We start from the raw sequence: 22,986 nt of genomic DNA on the forward strand, positions 1-22,986 counted from the left end.
CCTTTAATCCTGAGGTTCATCTGCCGGGGCCAAGCACGCTTGGACGGTGGCAGCGAGGTCCTCAGGACGTAGATGGATTGCCTTATGGGCTAACGAGCTCCAACTGCCCGGGGAGGGGCCCCGACCGGGAATCGAACCCGGGTCTCTGCAGTGACAGTGCAGTGTATTTTCCCCTGGACCACCGGGGGCTCCCCTACTTATCACTGTAATTTTAAAAATAATATATTTTAAACCTAGTACCAAAATTAACACACCTGTATAAAAAAGCAGTCCACTTGTGTGTTGCACTGCGTCATTGCATGGCCTCTCTTACAGTCAACATCATTCCCCTCCATCTGTTGGCTGTTAGCATTTGGCCAAAGAGCTGTTATTCCTCTAACTAATCTCATCATTGCTGGCATCCTCTCGTAAACCCTTTTGTCTGGACAGTCATGTTTTCCTTGGCAATCTGCAAAGCGCACCAGATCATGGGTCTCTCAGCACTTGCATGCTGATGCCTTTCCCTTTCTGTTTGTCCTTGTGCCTTCACTGCTGGAGGAGGTATAAAAGGGCAGGACAGGTAGCAGGGAGAGAGCACAGGGCTTTTTTGGGCAGGCAGTGTCATTCTGGCCCTGCACACTTCCCAGTGGGGCTGAAGGAGGAGTCTGGCAGTGTCTCGGGGCTGGGGCTGGTAGAGCTGCTCCCAGGTGTGTGTGTAGGTATCCTTCAGCTACTGAACTGCAGAGCAGAGCTGCAAATACACTTGGGAGTTCCCTGCCCTGCAACTCCACCTCTCATGTGAGGTGTTCCAGTATTTTGCAGATCATAGGAGAAGGTGCCAAGATATGCCAAACCTGACCTGTGCTTCTCTGACTACGAAACCTGCAAGCTTTAGATTTCCTTGCTGAGATATAAAATTTCTCATGGTTGAAGCTTTATTTGGAGTGGAGACTACTCCCTGCAAAAGAGAGAGTCCTTTCAAGTCCGTGCACGCTAGTAAGTAATTCTGAGACAACTGAATTTGTTGGTTTCTTTAAAGAAACATAATTATTTTAAAATGACAAACTGGTCCCTTTGTTGATAAATGTTTTATATCTTTGCTGCTATGCCTGAATTGTTTATGTAAATAATTTATTAGCTTGCAAACAGACGTAGCACATTCAGGCAAACACTGCCCAGCAGGGCAGGCATGCAAAAAAAGGGAAACATGATTATGAGCGGTGCTGAGCACCAGGAGCAGGAGTGGGCATCAACTGGGACTGAGAAACACCATCTGCATCTCTTAGGCTTGGGCCCAACATAGCTCAGATGCCTGACACTGTGGTGAGGCATTAGGGGTACAGATGTGAGCAGTCAGGCATTCACCATCAGCAGGCTTGTGGTTTCCTTGGGACTCCTAGGAGTAAAATGAAAAGAGGCACTCAGAATTACAAAATGGTCTGGTTTGGGTAGTGTTTGGCACTTAACCTTTGCATACTGGTTTTCAAGTCTCACTTTGCATGCTTGAGAAGAGATCTCCTTCAAAACAAAGCTTTCGGTTTGCTTTGGTTGGTTATTCCTCTAACTTTGTTCTCAAAATGGGCCTCAATTTTTGAAAAGGTAATTTTGTGAAAATTGCATGTGGGGTTTTTGTGTGTCAGGGCAGGGTCAGGCAGGAGAAGAAGGCTAAGCACATGCATCAGTGGTTTCCAGATGAGAGTCCTTTGTAAATAGTGCAGACGTGTGTGCACGTAAGTATGCATGGATGCAAACGTGCTTCTGGGGTATTTTAGACAGTGATGATGTGTGCCCAGGTTGGGACCTAAAAGCCCCACGTGCCAGAGTGGGGAATCATAGAACCATAGGAAGATTTGGGTTAATTCTTAGAAGATCATCTAGTCCAATTCCCTGCTGTGGACAGAGATATCTTTCAATAGATCAGGTTGCTCAAAACTCCAACCAATATGACCTTGAACGCTTTCAATGACAAGGCATTCCCAGCTTCTCTGGTCAACCTGTTCCAGCATCTCAGGATCCTCAATGGAAAAAATTTCTTCCTTATGTACAATCTAAACTTACCCTCTTTCAATCTGAAACCATTACCCCTTCTCCTGTCAAAAGTGGATAACTCTCCAGCATTACAGAATGTAATATAGGCACTCTGACCTGGTGCAATGTCAGCTGAAGACCACTGGAGTTGCCTAAACAACCCTATGAAAGGTAAAAAATGCCTAACAAAAGTCATCTGCAATTCTGAATTTACACTTAATGGCGTGTGGCTTCCTCTGGCTCAGGAGGAGAGTCTGGCTCCAAAGGGGACATGGTGATGCAGAGATGAAGAGGAGCCACGCACTTGTTATTGATGCCTTTTTTACTGAGAAGAACAAATAATAGAAAACTTGGATTTTACTGTTGTCAGCAGAAGTGAGGAAGCACAGAGAAAGAACAGATCTGTGGAGTGACAGATTTCATTTTAGTTGACCCCTCAGTGAAGTACAGTTCTGAGTCTCAAACTGCACAGGGTGTGGCCTGATGTAGCTTTATGTTAACAAAACTGAGATTGGAAATAGGAGGCATCACCAAAAAAACATATATCAGTGCGTCTTTCCTTCTGTATCTTCTTTTCTCTCCCTTAGAAAATGAAAAGTATTTTAATACTAACTGTTGGCTGCAATAGGGAAAAGCAAATTTGGAGTTTCCTCCTCTTACACAGTTCACACTCCTACTCTGCTTTATTGCAGAAAGTAGTCCTCATTAAGTCTTGAAGATCAGCACCTGCTGTCAGTCAGTGGAAACCACCCTGGACTGTAAACAGTGCTGGGATTTCACCCTGAAGTTCAGTGCTACAAAATCAAAATACAAAGAACTGGGGTTGTTTCCCCCTCCCCACCTTGTGTCCTAATCCTATTTTTGGGGTAGCTTTGTCTCCTTTATAGAAAGGAGAGAGAAAATACTTGGAGATCCTCAGATGAAGGCAAATATAAAAACTAACAATCTTACCAGAATATTAAAGTATCTAGATGTGCTGTGGTGTTACTGCTCCTGGGCACTAGCTGCAGCTGACTTCGTATGAGTAAGTAAATGACTTCTCTATTTCACTCAAAGTTGTTCCATGGATTTGCTGAACTAATTTTTCCTCCAAGCATGGTCACATTTTGGGTCAGCATGCCTAGACAACATGGGGCTCTGCCAGCAGTTCCTGTGTAGAGTCCCTCTTTGTTTTTTTGGAAACAAATCCAGTCATTCATAGAAACTAACTCCTGCATAATTAGAGCCAGTATTGCACATCATCTTTGCTTTCCATTTTTAGATGATGTGTCTGGAGGACTATAACTTTTAAAGATGCCAACAAGCCACTTAGGAGCTCGATAGCCGTAATGGGAAAATCTGTGGAGCTGAATAGAAAATGATAAGCTTCATAAGGACTATTCTAAATCGTGTGGTAAAGAGCTCAGCCAGACATTCAAAGCAAGAATAGAAACGATAACCCCTTCTAATTTGATCTTCGGGGGGTTGTACTTTCTCTATTATTCTGCTGAAGCCCCAGTCCTACAGGAAGCTTAATGGAGAGGATGGTGTTGTTTACGCTGGAGTCCTCTGGACTCTGCAGGATCCAGTTATTGGACTGTGGCAAAAATGAGTGCAGAGCCCTGATTTTACTCATATTTTACCATCCAGGACTTGTAATCAACCTTTCCTCTTTCTGTGTTAGTTAAAACATTCAGTACCCGTAGATACTGAAGCATGATACTCTGGAAAACTGATCCTCTGCAGCATTTTTTAACCTCAAATTTTCAGTAAAGAGCTATTTAAAAATAATTAAGAAAGATTTGGAGGCCTTTTATTTTTTTTGACAGGCAGCAGGGAATCATCAGCTTCAGAGCCAACAGGTGTGTTGACAGGTGAGAGATCTCACAATAAGTCTTTTATTTCTCTACATGCTGAGGCTTTCAGGTATGTCCTGTAATCTCAAAATTAGAGTGGGTGGCAGATGAACTAAAATTTGTTTCTTTGTTCAGAAAATGCAGTATAGATTTTTCTTTGTTTGGGTCTTTAATCCAAATTGATGCTTTAATAACTGAAATTCTAGTAGTGGAGTTTTTTTATTATTTTTCTAAGTTAGAGAATGAATCGATAAGAAAATTGTCTTTACAGTGGGAAATTACCCCAAAGATGTTCACTGCTGGACTGTCACAGCATGTGAGTTTGGTTAATGGGATCAGATGGAGCTATTTAGGACTAGTGTTTGACACTGCTTCACTGCTAGAAGAAGGGTAAAGTCCAAACAAAGTCACTCTGTGAAGAACAGAATATAATAGCCCCAAATTATAGAATTACAGAATTATTTGGGTTGGAGGGGATCTTTAAAGACCATCTATCCAGCCCACCTGCAATGGACAAGGACATCTTCTGCTAGATCAGGTTGCTCAGAGCCCAGTCCAGCCTGACCTTGAACACTTCCAGGGTTGGGGCATCCACAGCGTCTCTGGACAAGCTGTTCTAGTGCCTCACCACCCTCAGAGTAGAAAAATTCTTCTTTATGTTCAATGAAAATCTATTCACTTTTAATTTAAAAGTATTACTCTTGTCCTATCACTATAAGAATGTGGTAAAAAATCTCTTTCCATCTTTCATATAAGCTGCCTTTATATATTGAAAGGCCACAATAAGGACTCCCCAGAGCCTTCTCCTCTCCAGGCTGAATCCCAGCTCTCTCAGCCTGTCTTCATAGGAGAGGTGCTCCAGCTGATTATTTCCGTGGCTGTCTCTGGACCTGCTACAAGAAGTCCATGTCTTTCTTGTGTTGGGGACCACAGAGCTGGACTCCAGATGCAGTGTCACCAGAGCAGAATAGAGGGGCAGAATCACCTCCCTTCAGCTGCTGGTCACACTTGTTTTGATGCAGCCCAGAATATTATTTCCTTGTTGAAACACCAAAGCGGACTGTCAAGAGTTAGATACTACTTTTAACTTACTCCCTCATTTTTCTATGCAGAATACTGAGGAACAAAGCTGAGTAGATAAACCCAAGTTCAGGCTGCATGGCAGTTTCCTCATCAGTGAAATGGAGGTGCTGCTTTGTTCTCCTGCCAGCAGGCTGAGGTTCTTTATATTAAAATATTCGAAAAGAAGTTTGTGATCTCCAGAAAATGGCAAGGTAGAGGCACCATAATGATGCAAAGTGCTGGTATAATTTATTTTTAGAAGAATCCTCTTAGAAAGAACCTTCCTGAGACACTGGATCATCTTGACAGGTTGGTCTTGTCTTTACCTTGTAAGGGTCTGGCACCTGGATGGCCAGTAAGTGTCAGGTAGGCACATTTCAGACAAAGAGGATTCATATATGTTTTTGTCACTTCAGAGGGCATGGCAGGGTAAGTGGGTCTGGGTGAAATCTTGCCATGTGGCCGTGTGGGTGTGTTCCTGTGCGTGCATTTGCGTGTGCGAGCATCAGCGTCTTCACTGCTTTCCCACCGACCCGGAGGGTACTGAATCCACCATACGTGGTGCTGCATTTACATTCCTCACAAGGTACAAACGAGCAGTGCATGTGCTTTCCTGCTGACTTTTCTTGTGCAGGCACGATGTGAGTTTTCTTTCTGCCAGCACAGCGAGGTGCTGCTGTGAAACGGGTGGTCTTAGAGGACTTCAAAGCCTAGGAGGCAGTGTTTGGTTTTAGAAGAAGCGCTGCACGGTGCCATTAGCAGGTTGCTGGTAACTGGAGTGTAACGCTGCCTAGAGAGGCACCTCAGCAAGGTTTGCCTCTGACACGCCTCTTAGGAACCCTGTCTGGCACACTTGATAAACAAGAGGTTATATTTAAACATCAAGTTATGCTGGTGAGACCACCTTTGCTACTGTGTCAGACTACTTGTTCTAGGTGGTGTAGCCACCACACTGAGAGCCAGTTGAATAGTATTTGGCAAGCCAAATGTTGTGCGTGCTTTGCATGCACCATATAGATTTGCAGGACGTTATGGGTAAATATTTAGACAAAAATCTTTAGAGCATTTTTATTTGTTAGAATGCACATTGACTTTAATGGCTTGTGTATCCAAATGTTTCTGTTCATAATATTGAAGTGAACTGGATCCAATGGTGATGCCACTGAAGACTTTAAAGATTTCAATTTTAATATTTACTGTTCATCTTAACTGTAAAATAAAGTTCCTTTAGCAGTCCATTAAAATGAAAAGTCTACTTCCCTGTTTTTCTTTGTTAATCCAACATTCCAAACTAAAGGATGATGCTGGCATGGAAAGTAGAAAACAGTTGCACTTTGCTCTTAATTGCTGCATGTTTGCAGAGTTTAATTTCCATGGCATTTAATTTCCTAGTAGAATTGTGCAGAATTTTCAGGTTGGGCTCATGCCCATACTCGGCTGTTACCTGTGTTCTGAAGTCACTGTTCTCACATGCTGCTGCTGCACTTAGGCTGTAGCGTCCCTTGGAGTCCTGCAGCCAGGGCAGCGTGGTGGCAGCGGCTGCGGTAATGAGCTAGGCTGAAAGAAATACTCCAATGGCTGCCTTTCAGCACTTGGCAAGAAAATCCTTTTTATGTTAGTTTCAAGGTCATCAGATATCATTATAGCCAAGTATTAAAAATTTCAAAGAAAGGAGGCAGTGTGTTTGATTTATAGAATAATTATCTAGCTTTCGCTCTAACTTGGCTTTGGCAATGGTTTTGCAAGTACTCGAAAATTAAATCCATTTTTTATGGCACTACAAGGTATTATCTCACAGCAAATGATAATTAAACACCTGTGAAATCAATTAGCCCTTTAAACAGGGAAAAAAAAGTTTTCCAATTATGTTTTTGCACCTCCAAACTTTCTAATTCCAGAACCAGCGCTTGCGGAGCGGGAGATGAACTGGCAGCCAGTAGCCAGTTAACCAGCATTAAGATCACCCCAAAGCCTTGCGCAGCCGTAAATCCAAAAGAAAGCAGTTCCCACTGACGGCACCCTTCCAAGTAGGATGCGTTAGCCTTCCGAGCTCAGTCTTGGGCAGCTATCTATCTGACACACAGCTGAGCTGTCAGCTCTTCTACAAAGGCAGTTACTCACTTGTTGTTTTCTGTGCCAAGTTTTACTTGACAGTTTATTTAAAACCCAACATACCTTAATGGAAACTAAGCAACGAGACACTCCATGTGACTGAGTGGGTTTCTTCTCAGGCTCTCCAGACAGTAGTTCAGAGCCATCTGCATGAAGCATTCACACATGGAAAAATGGCCAGTTGGTTAATGGCTGAAACCGAATATACTGGATGGAAAACTGGGAAACACTCCACCATTTACCCTCAGGTTATAGGTGTTCAATATCTGTCTTTGTTGTAGCGTTTGAACTGATGCAGAGACTTCTGGAAGATGCAGTGTGTGTTTGTGGGCTTGCAGATTCAAGGAGGAAGCCCTAGACATAGTTGGTTAAGTGCCATTGCAATTTTTTGGCTCGGGAAATAAAAAAACAGCTCTAGTCACATCTGACATCTACAACGGTATGTGCTTATAATCCCTGCCAAAGAGGAGGTCCAGCATCTTCCAAAAGATGGATTATGTGTGGCATTATGTGTGTCAAAATATGTACTGCTGAGTTAAACCCATTGCATTTGATTTGGGTTAAACCTGTTGTATTTGGCTTGGATTCTGTCTTTCCATCCGAATTTTGATAGCCATAATGTGCAGCTGGTTTTCAGTGAATGCTGCATCACCAGAGAGGAAGGAGGCAGGTTAGGATGCTGGGGCTAGGATTCCCAAGGTCTGTTTAGCTGCTGGAAAAGCCACCAGTCATCTATATCTCAAGTTTTCTATCTATGAAAAGGGAATGGTGATGGTATCCCATATCTGTGTTCAGAGGGTTAGATAAGAATAGATGGACCGTACGTGACAAGTGGCATAGAGCTGGATAAAGTATGATAATCATTGCATCTGGACATATCTGCTGGTCTAAACAGCCAAAGTCTCTTTAGACCTCTCTTCAATCAACGGTGATGACGATGTGGCTTTCCAAAAAAAATAGTTTATATTAAAATTGGTAGTGAAAATGTTTCCCAGGCTAGTTTATAATCTCTAAAGTGTAGAGACATAGGGAAATGCTTAAGCTGTAAGAAGGAATGTATGGCATGGCTGATTAGTCACTGCAGAGCCTCTGCAGCCTGCCCGGGCTGCTTGGGATAATGGAGAACCAGGAATCCCAAGCAGCCCTCTAATCCATGTGCTGATTGACAAGGTCGGCACATCAGAAGGGGGGGAAAAAAAAGAGGGGGGATGGGAAAAGACAGAAGCTATGCGTTGGATCAGGAAGTTAAAGTGGTAAGAGCATTTGGCTGAGCAGTGTTTCTTCTTCAGATAATTGCCCACACGGCATTGCAGTGTTTACACCTGTGTGATAGATGGGGCTGAACATGTTTTCTCAACTCTGGGTGGTAACAGGGAGGGGATAATTCAATTAAGTTGTGAATATATTAGAACTGATTACAAATAGAGCTATTCTTTTATGCTGCTTATAAAGGTATTAGCTGTGAACAAGATACACTTAATCATTACAAAAGGAAACCTGAAAGTTAATAAAACATGCTGCTGATACTTGCAGAGGGATGCCAGCTTTTGGTTAAATCTGTAGCTATTTTAGTTTTGATGACCCAACTGTCATTTTGAAGGCATATGCATTTTGGATTTTAACATGTTTGAATGCTGCAGCTGAGACCCAGGCCAAGCCGACCCTAAAATTGGCAGTAAAATGTTACCTCTGTGCAAGCGTGCAGAATGAAGGAATCAAGAATATATGAGCAATAAGCATGTGCCCCCACTCCCCACAGTCTTCTAACGTGGAAACCTGGAGCGTTCTGGAAATAAATACCCTGTGAGCAAAGCAGAGAGCTCCTCTCAAAACCCCACTCAAAGCTTTTCTACATGAAATGCTTGGGAAGATTAGCTGCCAGAAGGAAAGGAAAGTGCCCAAAGTACTGCAACATTGAAGCAGCACAAGAAAGAAAGAAGCGTCCAGCTGGCTACCTGTACTGTGCTCTGTGATGCTGGCCTTTTTTCTGATTCCTCATCCTGAAAAACCTCCATGACTTAGTAAAACCAGTGTCTGTATAGGCAGGTAATGCAGAGTTGTCCCCACACCACAGCAATGCAAGCTGGAAGACTGTAACAAATGTCCCTCCCATCTTCAGATGTTACCAGCTAATGGAAATAAGTAGTTCTGAAAACAGATCATTTTTCTCCCGATTGCCAGGGGAGAAGAGTAAGAGGAGGCTCTGCAAGAACCTCTTCTAAACACTTGACTATTTTCTCTATAGCTTAAGGCCCCTCCACCAGTTGCGAGTGGGGTTATAATACTTCATTGCCTCCCTGAGGTCTTGTTGAGGTTAGTGCAGATGATGGGGAAATCAAACCTCTTGCTGATGTGATACTGGTATTTGCAGTAGATGCCAGGTGAGTGCTTGATGTACAACATCAGTACTCTAGACGAGAGGGTGTTCCTGGAAGTCTGTGCCAGCTCTGATTTCTCTCCTGGAAAAGTGAAGGAGAAATTTCAAGTCCAGCAAAGATTTAACTCTGACATCTACCTTTAATCATAGAGATTATCTCACTTACTTCACTAAAAGTATTTGAAGTCAGAGTTAAGGGAAGTGCAGAGATGCTTCCAGGTGTATGCTCTTTGCTTTCCATGTGGAAAAAATTGCCAATCATACATAAACAATTTTCCCTCCCTGACAAAAACCTGGCCAAACTCAAACCTCCTGCTGTGTGTGTGGTTCCTACTGAGCCGAATGGGGAGGAGTCTGAAACTGAAAGTTGTCCTGACACCTTCTGTCTCCGCCATGGCTTGTGGGCTGGAGTTTCGTTTACCTGGTGACATTTTTGTGACCAAGGTCTCCTCCAAATGCTGTCTGGGAGTCTGAGAAAAATATGAAACAGTCTCTGCTGCAAGCTCTACTCTGAGATACTGTTTGGTACATGTAAATTATTTCCTCCAGAATAAACGCTTCAAATTACACTCTGTCAAGTGCTTGCAACTTGACAGAGATGGTTTTGTAGTTGAGGCTGGCTACGTGTGTTGTGTAAAAGGTATTTATATGTAAACATACTGGTCCATCTTCTGTCTTCCAGCTAAGGCAGGGCAACCCTGTTGCTTTGCACACTACTCATGAACTAGTAGGAGTAAAAGTATCACCTTGTGTTTATGGATTTCAAATAGATGCTTGATCCTGGAGTGGTCCCCTGTCACTGCGCTCAAAGATCCTGTTGAGTCACCTTAAGGCATTTTGATTGAAATTGCAGGGAAATTTGTTCAATAGAAGAATCTGGTGTGGTTCATTCACTGCAGCAGCTCTTGATGGATATTGCTTTAGTCTGGTTCAGCTCTTGATAGATACTGCTTTAGTCTGGTTCTGCTCCTTTTGTATTTGTGGGTTCTCCCTGAAGTGAGTAAATTTTTGCGAAATTTTGTGCCAATACATCAAGGTTAGGATGAGGCTTTCTGTGTTCATATGATGTAGATAAATTGCTTGATGACCATGAACTGTGCTATTACACAGCTCAGCAATAAATCACAGTTCAAGTTTTAAAAGGCACAAATGCTAACTGTTTTCTAGGTAGAAAATGGTCAACAAAATCCTTTTCCTTTTTTTCTTTTTGTGTATCTATCCTAATATCAGCAAGTTAGATATTAAAGAAAAGGTGCCCAGTATAGGATGTCTCTGGGATATGGAGGACTCATTGCAGTGGCCTTGCTCTCTGCTTTTCTGTGTTCTGGTTTTGCCATCAATGTTATGTGGATAGTGTTGCATTCTGGGATACTAACAGGATTTTACATTTTAGCAAACTAATGATGGGGTGTATTCTGACTGGTGTATTCTAGCCCTACGGGATATTCTATTTTTGGTATTTATTAACATTTTCTGTCATACAATATACAGCAAAAGCAATGAGCCTCAGACCTCTCAATATGTAAAAAAGCAATGCTTAAAAATGGGAATTTTTTTTTTTTTTTGTATTCCAGTTTTCTAATATTTTTGCCTGTGTGCTCTGTCAGTGCTGATGGTTGAGCTGGGACATGGCTGCCAATCTCTATCCCACAAAGAGAAAAAGAAATTGCCACTCAGATGGAATATGTATATATATGTATTTTAACCAAAGTTGAGATAGAATTTAAAAAATAAAAAGCAACTTTGAAGTCTGTTTTGTAGTTTTAATTAATGCAATGAGGGTTTTTATTTTACTCTCAGTGGAGATAATCTTAATCCATTCACAGTGACCTTTTCTTGTGCAAATTAGCTATACACGCTTGTTTAAGCAAATGGGCCTTTGCAAGATGTCTCTTCCTAAAGACAGAGCTTATAATTGAAAATTGGCTTACTCCCATCTGTCTGGCCTGTGTGAGAATACAAGTGTAGATCCCAACTTCTTTGTATATAAAGTATAATAATATATGTACGTATATACATACACATAGACACACGTAGAAAAAAACTGCTCTGCCTGCAGGCCATGGTAAAACTACAATATTAGTGTTAGAAAATTTCAGGGCTACGAGTTGCTGTCAAAATAACATCTATCTGCAGGGTCCAGGACCTTCTGGAGAACAGAGGGTGTTCAGTCTGGATCCTTTTGACTCAGACAAGGTCGATGCCATTCACAGTTTCCCGGGTTTGCCAGAAGTACAATTAGCTAATAACAGCCTGGAAACTGTTAGGATTTGATGTGTGTTTTTTGTGAATGGTTTTGCGGTGATTGACGGAATTGAAAAAAAAAAAAAAAAACAAAAGTGTCTATGAGCACTTTTCATTCAGAGAAGAAGGAATCATTGCAACTATGTGGTTAATTGCCAAAATTTGGCAGTTTATCCCTCTCACCACCCTTAACAATAACCACCAAGTGAGCCATTGTAAACCCCCATGCCTTTTTTAGTGCCTGCTTGATAAGGGAAGATTTCTTTGGCATATTTTGAATTTTTTTTTTTTTTGCTTTATACAAACCTCTTATGCAGCAATGAACCTTGCAGTTGTGCATGGCTTTGACTAAATCTGAATAGAAATCAGGGTCACAACAACGCTTTAGGTATTGAAACATTTAATGTTTGTTGTTAGAAGTCATGCAAGTCTGTTTATACAGAAATGGCTCATTATTGCAAAGGCAAAATTATTTCCTTCCTTATCAGTTTCATTACCAGTCTCCCCAGCTCTCTCCCATGGTGGTTGCTCCTGAGGATGAACTAAACAGAGCCAGGGTGATGGCTGATACATGCACAGGGATGGAGCTAGTTAACCTGGTGGTGAACAGTCTTGGTTGGGGATGATTTTATCCAGATGTTGTCTGTTTCAGCAGCTGTTTGCATTTTCATGCCCAGTTACTCTAGGACTCACCACTAATTGAATTTTCTCTTTTCTCCCCTGTTCTTGTTAGGTATGATTACCGTGAAATGCTGCACAATGCCACTTTCTGTCTGGTTCCCCGTGGCCGCAGGCTTGGCTCTTTCAGGTTTCTGGAAGCCTTGCAGGTAAGAGCTGCTGTTTAAAGCAATGGCTACGCTGGCTGCAATTCAGTGTGCAATAGCAAGGAGGTGGGGAGGAGGGAAATGTGTTTCATTTCCCTGGTGGACAGTAATCCACTTTGCGAAAGCCTCTATTCATACTTCTGGAGCAATTGGCAGCTTCTTCCCAGGAGGGTCTGATTGCTGAGCTCATCTGAAGGTTGAATTGCGTTACCTCCAGGAAAAGGGTTTCCCTGGATGTGGTGAGGCTGAGATGTTGGACCGGTTTTGAGCAGTATTTTATCAAGCTGTGAGACTTCCCGTGGGAGACACTGGCCTTTACAAGTAAGCCCCAGAGCAGCAAAAATAACTTTTTGTTTTCACTTATGCCAAAACAGACATGCTTATGCACTGCCAGTTTTGAGATGGTACTTGCTGAACATGCAGAAGGTGGCCTGGAGGTGGTAAAGCTCCAGATGGAAGGTGGATATAGGCTGTTCTCAGGGAGCACGCGTGAATCCTCTTCACCTTTTAAAAACATTTTGGTTAGTGGTCTCCCTTTTTCCTGTAGGCCAGCAGCAGAAGGCAATGCCAAAGGGTTCTGGAGTCACTGTGGCAGCGTGCCTGGCAGCACAGTGATAAGTCTGACACTGGCCTACTCCAGCTGCAACTAGTGTGACTTTTCTTTTCGGCAAGAATCAGCTCAGCCTGGGGTTCAGGATTTTCAGTCAACCATACAGAGCATGGTTGTATCTAGGACTGGCATCTGGATTGCCATAGGGGCTGAAGTGGAGAGAAGGAGATGCTGAAGCACTTCTTGGTTTTAGTGAGATGGCAAATCTCACTAAAGAAGACACCTTACAGGCTCCTCTGGGAGTTCTGCCACTTGAGAAGTATCCCACTATTGACAGTAAAGCTGTCATCACATCCCTTTTCTTCGTTAACCACAAAATATCCCAGATGTAGTTTCTAATAGTATTGTTTACTGCAGTGCAAAGCAGGATTCAGCTACCTCAGTGTAGGTATATGATATCGTTTTAGAAGCCCAGAAAGGTAAATTCCAGAAAACCTTCTGGATTTCTGCTGCTTCTCCAGAAAGTTTCCAGTAGATCCTGTATCATGTCTTCCAGCCTTTGATGGGTTTCTTGGGTACTGTGGATGCTCTGGACACTTAGGTTTAACCACTGAAGCCAGCACCTACTATCAGATTTGGGATCCAAATTTAGGACTTTGGTTACTTACCTCTTTTTCCTTCTCAGGAGAAGATTTATAGCCTACAAAGAGCTATAGTCCCTCTCCAGTCTCTGGAGGAAGAAGTGGGACTGGCTTATATGGGATGACATGTCACTTCAGATCTTTCAGAAGAGCACTGTTTATTTCTTCTCTCATCTGGTCCCCAGGTCATGCAGCTTCTGTTAGATACATCATCTCAGGAGGAGAATACAGGGACCACACCTCACTGTACAGAACTTGGAGGCTTCAGCTCAATGATAAAATGCATGCATCAAGGATTTTCCTAGCAGGCTACCAGCAGTATTCACCAATTATGATGGATTCCCAATTTCTGTCTGCATCCAGGGCATGCTGAAAGGCCTGATCCACATTAGTGGAATGTTTTAAACATGAAAACACATTGCTAAGTGTTTTCTGGTTGGCTTTTTTCATGCATTGATGTAATTTCCTTACAGAAAGTCACAGATCTTTACACATAAGCAGTGCTGTAATGCAGACTTGGCCAGTCTGAGATGCTGTGTGTGATACATGTTACCAAGGAAGGTACAGCAGTGTGAAGTGTTCCCCTTTATACCATCTTTTGGGAGGTGAGAGTAGGTCTGGACCCTCAGAGCTCTTAACCTTTACTTGATCCAAAAGAAACTGAACCAGAGCATAGGCTTGATACAAATCCTCTGGTACTAGTTTCCTTCATCACATCAGGAGGTTTTTGGTTTGGATCTTATGTTATGATTGAGCTGACCAGAACTTAGTAGTGATCATTTGTCTATGGAAATACTGACCTATTTACTAAATATTTACAAACTCTCTGTGCAGAGGAACTTACACAATTCTTAGAAGATTAAATAGATTGGACAAATCATGCTGGTATGAAATAGATATTAAATGTGTATGCTTTTTGTTTAAGACATAAAGCAATTCTTATTTTTGTAGACAGGTGATGACAGATGAGTTATGTTTGTGCAGTTGGCTCTGTTTGGAGAGTTGATATCATAAAGGATAGGGAATTCACTCCTCCTTTCTGGGAAAGGTGCTCTAGAATTAAATATAACCTGATATGTAGAGTTGCATAGCAACATAATATAAAAATTAGGGGAGTTGCTCCCTGCTGAATGGTTCACAAAGCAGCAAGGGGGCTCATCATTTTTTATTAAATTCTCCAGTGTTATATCTTCAGCATTTAACACTTCTGCCCTTGTCTGGCAGTGTAAGCACCACATTGCAAACTCCACTCTCCGTACAAAGCCCACCTTTCAGTGCATATGAATCATGGCTAGGCTTCACGAACGAAGATTTGAGAAGGGGCTCTCCCTACGCTTACTACAGGCGCACTGATGGCTAAAAAGGCCAATGTGAGATAGACAAGTCCGGTTGCAAATGAATAAGCACAAAATGAAAAACCATAATCCCTGGGGCTGCCCTCCTGTGGATTCTGGCTTCTGGTGTTCTTTGCCGTATTGCCTCTCCTGAACTTGTGCAGAAAACAGGGGCAATGGTGTTGGTAGAAACCTCAGGTAACCACCCTGCTCTGTGTCCCTACAGGCCGCCTGTGTCCCGGTCATGCTCAGCAATGGATGGGAGTTGCCGTTCTCGGAAGTGATTGATTGGAACCAAGCTGCCATCATAGGCGATGAGAGATTGTTATTACAGGTAAGGAAAAGACCACGGCCTTCAGCAGATCAGTTGATTATTGCTGTCACCATCTAAATGGACAGGGAAGATGAATCCAAAAGGTCAGGACTATAAAGGAATTTTTATCATGAAGGGATTGTCTGTGTCACAGCGGCTGTGAACTCATTTAATGTGACATCATTAATTTTTTGACCTGAAGGTCATCTCAGACACCAGGCCACACTCTTAAATGCTCTCTTAAACTTTGATTTTTGCAAAGAGCATGAAATGTCTTCCGGTATGGAGCACTTGGATGCCATAGAATGGATGGAAGAGCTGTCCTGGTCCGTGCTGTGATGGAAGATAAAACATTTGAGGGTGTGTTCTGCTCCAGTCCTTTAGAAATAGTTTATCCTCAGGTGTCCCAGAGCACTGGGATCCTCAGGAAAGCAGGTATTTTCTCAGGCAGGAATTATCATGTAACAGTTTAGTGGGAAGTGGCATCTGTCCCCGTTCTGATGTGTGGAACATTGCTTTCTGAAGCAGTGTTCATGTCACTTAGTGTTAATCTTGAGATCATAGAACAAAAGTGGGCTGAAAAGTTACACATTCCCTGCTCCTTTGAACATCTACTTTGGTTTTAAATTCACTAGGTTGTTTGTTTTTTTTTTCAGCTACCTTAGTGGGTTTTATAGTCTATATATATATTCTGTAAAGTCGAAGGAGAAGTTGATGTTAAGAGAAGTTCTTGAAAAACTGTTTTCCCCAAAGTAGCATTTGATAAAATTCCATTGCCCAGCATGAGGCTGAGTACCACAAGATCTGGAATAACCACTGAATAACCACTAAATAGCCACTAAGGGAGGTTTTATTTATCACGGAATTCAGTGTCATCCACAGAGAGAAGCCCTCAAAGGTACAGGTGCCATGGCACTCCCAAAACAAATTATCTTTGAAAATCTCATTTCATTCCTCTTAACTTGTCTAAAGAAGTAAATATTTTTGAAGAACTGGCCTTGCAAGCCTTGCAAAGGGTTGCCTCTTCTATGTAATGTGATACAACCTACAAATATAAAAGGGCCATTTGATTTTTGCCTCTGTGGACAGCACACTTTTCTGAGCAAAATTATGTCTCTCTTTAAATAATAATAATTTTCTGATCTTCGTGCTTTCCGGTAACATGCCATTTGTTCGCTTCACAGCTGCTTCCATATTGAACAGCTACTGCACCGTTATTAACAGTGTTTTTAAAGAGCTGGCAGAGGGCCTGAATGTCTGCTCTGGGAAATGTTTTTGTTATGTTACAGTTTTTCATTTCCTGTTTGAGAGCAACTCGGATGTTTTTATTTGCATATTCTCCTCATCACAGCGCTGGGAGAGCTTAATCCAGCCTTTCTGCATTTATTTGTGCGGGGTGGTTTTTCCTTCCCCCCTACTCATCGCTGAAATGACCTTTTATTAAGGTTCTAATAATTCGAGTGTAATCATGCCAGATTAGTATTAATACATCATTTTGCCCACCTGTCTTTCTGGACAAGTAGATTATTAACTAATAGGCAAATACATTTAAAATGGGAGCTCTGATTTTTCTTTCCAGCTGTTGTAACAGAGCCCACACCAAGGCCTTTTTTTAACCTTGACACTGTGTTTGCTGGCACTCACAAACATGGTGTGGTGTGTAAAATCATAATTTCTTGCAGTAACCTTCACAGTCTGAGCAGCCTTCCCTTTTAAAAGGTATAGTTGAAAATGAGTATTGATTTTGTTTGTTGCTTACACAGGTACACACACAGACACAAAGTTGCACATATTGCAATGAAATTTTAAGTTTATTGAAAAAATGCTGTATTGCCAGTGTGAAGTGACTTTAATCTTGTCTTTGCTGATGATAACGTTCCTGGGTGTGGTTAATATGCATCTGTGCAGCCAGTACGGGTAATGTTCATTATCCCTCTGCTTATTGTGGCACATCACAAATAGTGATGTGATCACTTAGAAAAACATGTTTCCAACTTCTATCTTCCATACTAGTTTTGCAGGGAATATTTTACCTAAAGACCTATATTTTACTTAAAGGGCCTATAGCAAAGGAATGTCAAGTAGCATCTTCAACAATATGACCTTTTTCTTGTGCTCCACCTTGCTGCATTGCTAAGTCTCTTATAAGCTCAAATTCTGTATTATATTAGCAGTGTCTGTAAGATGGTGGTCTAATAGTTGAAGGGCTGAGAGAGCAAAGACTGTCTCAACTAAAACTGCACCCAGTGGAGCCATGAACAAAATGTCCATACCTGGTTGCAAACTCTGCAGTAAAGAATTTGCTGATTCTTGTGAAAATTTTTTACATGTAAGTTCCAAAAATATCACATTTTCTTCAGGAAAAAGGTTTCATGTGAAATCATTTGATTCGAGAACATGTGAAAGCAAATAATGATCACGCCACATCTTAGAATATTTTAGGAATGAGCAAAATGTGGGAAAGAATAGGATGTGGTGGATTGCAGGCAAACTTCAGAATAAGCTGGGGTACACAAGAACCAACACACAGCCCAGGTATGTGCTTCTGCAGCATATACCAGGTAAAAGATTTATGAGAAATGAGTGTCTGAGAAAAAGATGGCCCAACTTAGTGGTTGAACTCGATGACCTTAGAGGTCTGTTCCAACCTAAACGAATCTATGATTCCATTTAGAAATCAAAAATAAATGTAGGTGCAAAAGCACAACTCTTCATTACTAGAAAAAATGAACACAAATCAGCAATATATCCTTTATGCCTTTTTGCTGCTGTGAGTAGACAACTGCAGTGAAATTTCCTTGGTAGTGTTGGTTTGTGTTGTCCAAGTGGTGTACTGGAGGCCTTGGTCACAGTCCTAAGTTAAAGCATGGCATGGATGTACATTAGTTTTACCCCAGTGTGGAAGAAGGACGTAGACATGAAGCCCTTCCCTTCTCATCTAGTGAGCAGTTAGACTTTTTTAATGGAAAACCAGTGCAGAAGGATAATTCAGGGTTTATTTGTAAGGCAATTTATACCTCAATTAATATGTGGATTTAATGGAAAGAGGGAAAAAATAAGCACTGTTTTCCCCTGTGAATAACACGTGTTGTGGAAGACATTATTCTTTCCACCTACGGTAATTAGTAAAATGCAGTTTGATCCATGGGCTCCCAAAAAGTGGAGTCTTGTTTAAGATGTTGCTATGTTTTCTTTAGGCCGCTTAGTGTTGCCATGCTATGGTAAAAGCAATTCCAGATCCCTTTAATACACTTTGAATGTGGGGATTATTGTTGAACTCTCAAGACCTGCAGGTACTAGGTTGTTAAAATACTAGTCCACAAAGAGCTTTGTGGGACTAAAAGCATGAGGAATGTATGGAGGAGATCCTTACTGTGACACAACACAATGCTGCGGGGGGGCAGCTTTTTACCATAAAACAACCAAAAACTAAAAGAAAGCAGATTAAAAAAAAAAAAAATCATATATTCAATGCCAGAGGTTATAAAGGGTTGTGTCTCATTCATTTTACATCAAGGCTTTAACTGTCGACACACATCTCTGTTGGACAGGAGTGCTGAAGCTGTGCAGCTCACTAATAGAGGAGAGGGCTTGTCAGCAGCATATTAATTTGATGAGATTGTGTTGTTTCTAAAGCTTCTGACTATATTGCACCTTGTGTTACAGATTCCTTCTACAATCAGGTCTATCCATCAGGATAAAATCCTAGCACTTAGACAGCAGACACAGTTCTTGTGGGAGGCTTATTTTTCTTCAGTTGAGAAGATTGTATTGACTACACTAGAGGTGAGTAAAAATTGTCTGGGACCTTGCTAAGCAGCAAGATTTCTGTACCTGTCCAGCTGCTCCTGTCCTCAGCTGGTGTCAGACCTTGGTTTTCATGACATGCAATTGGTCACTGGGAAAAAAGCTCAGCATCTTGATGAGTTTTCTCCCCTAAGGAAATACTTTCTTCATTATCAGAATCCACATTAGAAAACTGACACAGTAAAAAATGGGAGCTACCCAACACATGGAAAAATTGTCATGTGTGATCTTGACTTCGCAAGGCTTTATGGCTTATGAATCACTATCCTCGTCATTGGTAGTGAATGTATTTCTTAAGAAACCCTTCTGGAATTCATTTTGGAAAAAATATTACCGTGGAGCTCCTCCTTGACCATTCCTTAACATTTTGATCCCTTGTGATGGGGCTGTTGGTCTGGCTCTAGGAAAAGAGGGGGCTTATAAGTGCTGGATCTTATCTTCACACACAGGATAAGGGAAAAGCCTGATCATCCTTATAAATTATTAATAAACAATCATAATTAGACTGCTATTAGAAAGCAAGACAGATGATCTCAAATGTGGAGAGAATTTTTTCTAAATTCAGAGACAGAGGAAAGATGAAAGGCTCTTCAGAAGTAGGGCCCAGGCTGCAATTTCAAAAGCAGGTTTCCTTTCTAATTGTTTTCCAATTTTTCACATAAATTTCTGACACACTTCTACCAGTGGAAAAGGCTCACTTTGTAGGGGCAAATGCACTCATCTTATGATGATGATGCTAATGCTAATGCTTCTGCAGTAGCATCCATCTTTGTGCATAGTTGTAATGCACAGTTGTAAAGCTCCACATTTCCCACTGTGCCTGCTTTTCCTTGAAAACTGCAAATGAGTGCTTCTGTCTGCAGTACAGGTTGCCCATGGCTGATCTACCTCCAACTGCTGCAAGACAGTCTGGCACAGGTTTTTCTGTGGCAGTGAAGAAAACCAGCCAGGGAACATTTGCAGAGCCCCCGGCATAGCTGTCCTCACAATGCTCCCCTCAACCCTCAAAAGAGCATGTCTTCATCTGTGCTACCTGTTGGGAACAGCTCTGCATCCTCAAACTCTTCATAAGCCACTGATGAGGTGGTGATAATTATCACAGCCCACACCAGGATCAGACTCACAAAGCTGGAAGACCATGTGCCGTAGCTTGCAGTCTAATTAACCCTTACAGAAGTGCTCCCAGGCACCGTCAGGTGCCTCACACATCATTTGCCCCATCCCTGCATGCTCTCTGTTATTGTTAGGGATTGGTAAAAGGACGGGGGCACGTGGCTCTCCCCATTGCCCCTCCCCTGCCTGTGCTGGGGCTGGTCCCGAGGGGACGTAACTGCAGCCCCCACAGCCTTGGTGTGCACTGAATCGAGTTCCAGTGCTCACAGCTGTGTCTTTCGTGCTGCCTTGGAACCCACTGGCCCATGTGGCTGCAGGAGTCCAAGGGACAGCAAAACCCATAAAGCTGAAGCAGATGGGTAACCAGCAAGCTGGAGTTTCCACTCAGAGTGCAAAAACTAAAGTGAAGACAAAAAACTTCCTGAAAGATTTAGTGTAATGAAACCAATTAATGTATGCCTGATCTTGAAGTCATGTTCTGGGTTTTGATTGTTTTTTTAATTCAGGACTCTCAATTTTTTGAGACAGCAAAGAGGGACTCTGTTCTTATGAACAGATATTAATATCTCATTTCAACTTACCTGAGTAAAGTCCTGAGTTAACTTTCCCTAGGAAAGGAGTAAAAGAGTTGAGAGCAATTTTTGGTGTCTGAAACCTGCAAGCAGTATATCCTTTTCTTAAAATCTGATGTCTGGAAGTAAATTCCTAGCAGGATTTTTTTTTTCTGGTAGATGTGATCCATCTTCTCTCTGACACTTTTATGTCAGAATGCTGTGATGATTCTAGATATCATCAGAATAATCACTTGCCTGCTTGCTGCAGTGCCAGTGTATGTCCGAGGATATCAGCACAGAAAAAAATCTTCACCAACTCAGATGTCTACAAGAGCATCACAGCCCTTTATCCTGCACACCTCTGGAAACCTTAAGTCACATTTTAAGTTCTTTGATCTTCTGACAGCATTTGGTGGCCTAAGCCAAACAGCTCATAGTCCAAAATAAGAGGTTTGAATAATTTGGCCAGCAACCCCCTATTGTAGTCGCAGAGGAACTGCCCAGTGCCTTGGACATGGTGTGGGTTAGGAAATGATGCTCATGAGTGTCTGCTGCAGGCTGGTGAGTGGGAGTGCTGTGCTGCTCCAGGCACCATCCATGCTCCAGGATGGAGTGTGGTCTTCTCCAAAAGCAAACCCGAACCATCCCTGCATCCATGCACAGCGGGCTCAGTCCTCCGCTCAGGAAGAGGAGTGGAAAGAGACAGCACAAAGCAGAGACAAGAAGTATTGGATGCTTGACTGGGGCACTTTGAAAAGCAGCAATGATTAAGGCAATATGTGAACTTTTTGAAGTGTGAGGATGAGGGAGACAAAAATATTGGACTAATAATGCATTCCAAAAAGAAAAGAGAGATCTTGCCAGAGATCCTAATGCTTTTCTTCTCTTATTAAACTTCTTGTCATGCCTCATCATTGGAGACACCACGTAGTTGCTGTCTCCTCTGCAAGATGTGCAACTTTGTACACTCTATGTTTTAATTCCTTGGTCCTCCAGGTTATCGTTTTTACCTTTTTCTCTTTCTGCTAAGTTGTCTTTTGTCCCCTCTATCCCGACAGACAGATTTCTTGTGTAGATGAGGGGAATGATAAATTAGTGATCTGTTTGTTAACTGTGATGAACCACCAAGGCCAGGTCCCGAGCCTGGAGCAGGACCACGTTGGTGAGGTTTGTGTGCCTCCCATGTACTGCAGGCTGTGTGTGCTCCGTGGCACCGGGGCCCTGCTCCACACTGGAGCTGCGCTGGCTTCGGGCACACCGAGGCAGCTTTGAACAGGAGCCATGTGTTTCCCCTGCAGCCTTGTTGGCTACCAGCTCAGTGGAAAACTCCACCGTCTGTGAAAACCTCCTGACCATGTAAATTCACAGACTTCTCCTTATCTGACTGTGCCCCAGTTCTGAGAAAGCAGGAGGGAAGAGCTATAGTATTTAGGCTTTGTGGTAAACACTGAAAAATATGTACTTTCTAGGTTCTGTCTTTGTTTAATGGCATAACTTGCAGATGGGCAAACAGCAGTCATTGTTTGTGGTTTTTCCTCTCCCCACCACCATATGGGAGACCTGACAACTGATATACCTAACTTACCAAACAGAAATATTCAGATACATTCTTGTCAGTGATAAAACTACAGTCCTAAGTCTGTTATTGAAAAAAAAAATAAAAAAGTTAAATTAACTTACTCATGTGAGTGAATTACTGCATATTAGCTATGGTAATTGGCTGCAGGCAAAATTCAGACAAGCATGCACTCAACATCTGCCCCAGTTTAGCAGTACATGTATTGCCACCAGCAGTGGATTGTCTAGCACAATGTAACTGGTGTTTTAATCTTTTCTTGTCATGGCAATCAAAAATTCCAGGAAAACCACTGCTTGTGGCAACACTTATTCATGTTCTATATTGACCAAATGTCCCTGAACTCAACAGCTTACAGAGTTTTGAGCTTTGGTTAGACTCCAGCAACTGCTTTTGTACTGTTTGTGGTGAGTCTTTTTGCTTGCTTTTGGTTTTCCTACACTTCACTCCAGCTTCAGAGACATGAAGTTACACCTAGACAGGCCTATGTTAAGGCCAGACGTGTTAGGTCAGGAGACCAGCATGTTCTTGGCACTTGAGCCCTGTGTACTGCATAAACTGCCAGTTAAGTGAAACCTTCAGACATCACAGAAGATGAGCTGCAGAAGAAGGCAAGGCATTCCTTAGCCAACCTGGT

The 22,986-nt window shown here is 42.2% G+C and overlaps 1 protein-coding gene across 1 annotated transcript in view; it reads left to right on the forward strand.

The window, feature by feature from the left end:
- Positions 1-22,986, forward strand: part of EXT1 (exostosin glycosyltransferase 1) — a 177,814-nt gene that overhangs the window by 140,511 nt on the left and 14,317 nt on the right. The window contains exons 2-4 of the mRNA XM_027884900.1: positions 12,371-12,464; positions 15,213-15,320; positions 18,966-19,085. Of these exons, the coding sequence (XP_027740701.1) occupies positions 12,371-12,464; positions 15,213-15,320; positions 18,966-19,085 (322 nt within the window). The remainder of the gene's footprint in view (positions 1-12,370; positions 12,465-15,212; positions 15,321-18,965; positions 19,086-22,986) is intronic.

The sequence above is a fragment of the Empidonax traillii genome, unplaced genomic scaffold (assembly GCF_003031625.1).
Source record: "Empidonax traillii isolate 1590-97213 ecotype Southwest subspecies unplaced genomic scaffold, ASM303162v1 scaffold157:size2224338, whole genome shotgun sequence".
NCBI classification, from domain to species: Eukaryota; Metazoa; Chordata; class Aves; order Passeriformes; family Tyrannidae; genus Empidonax; species Empidonax traillii.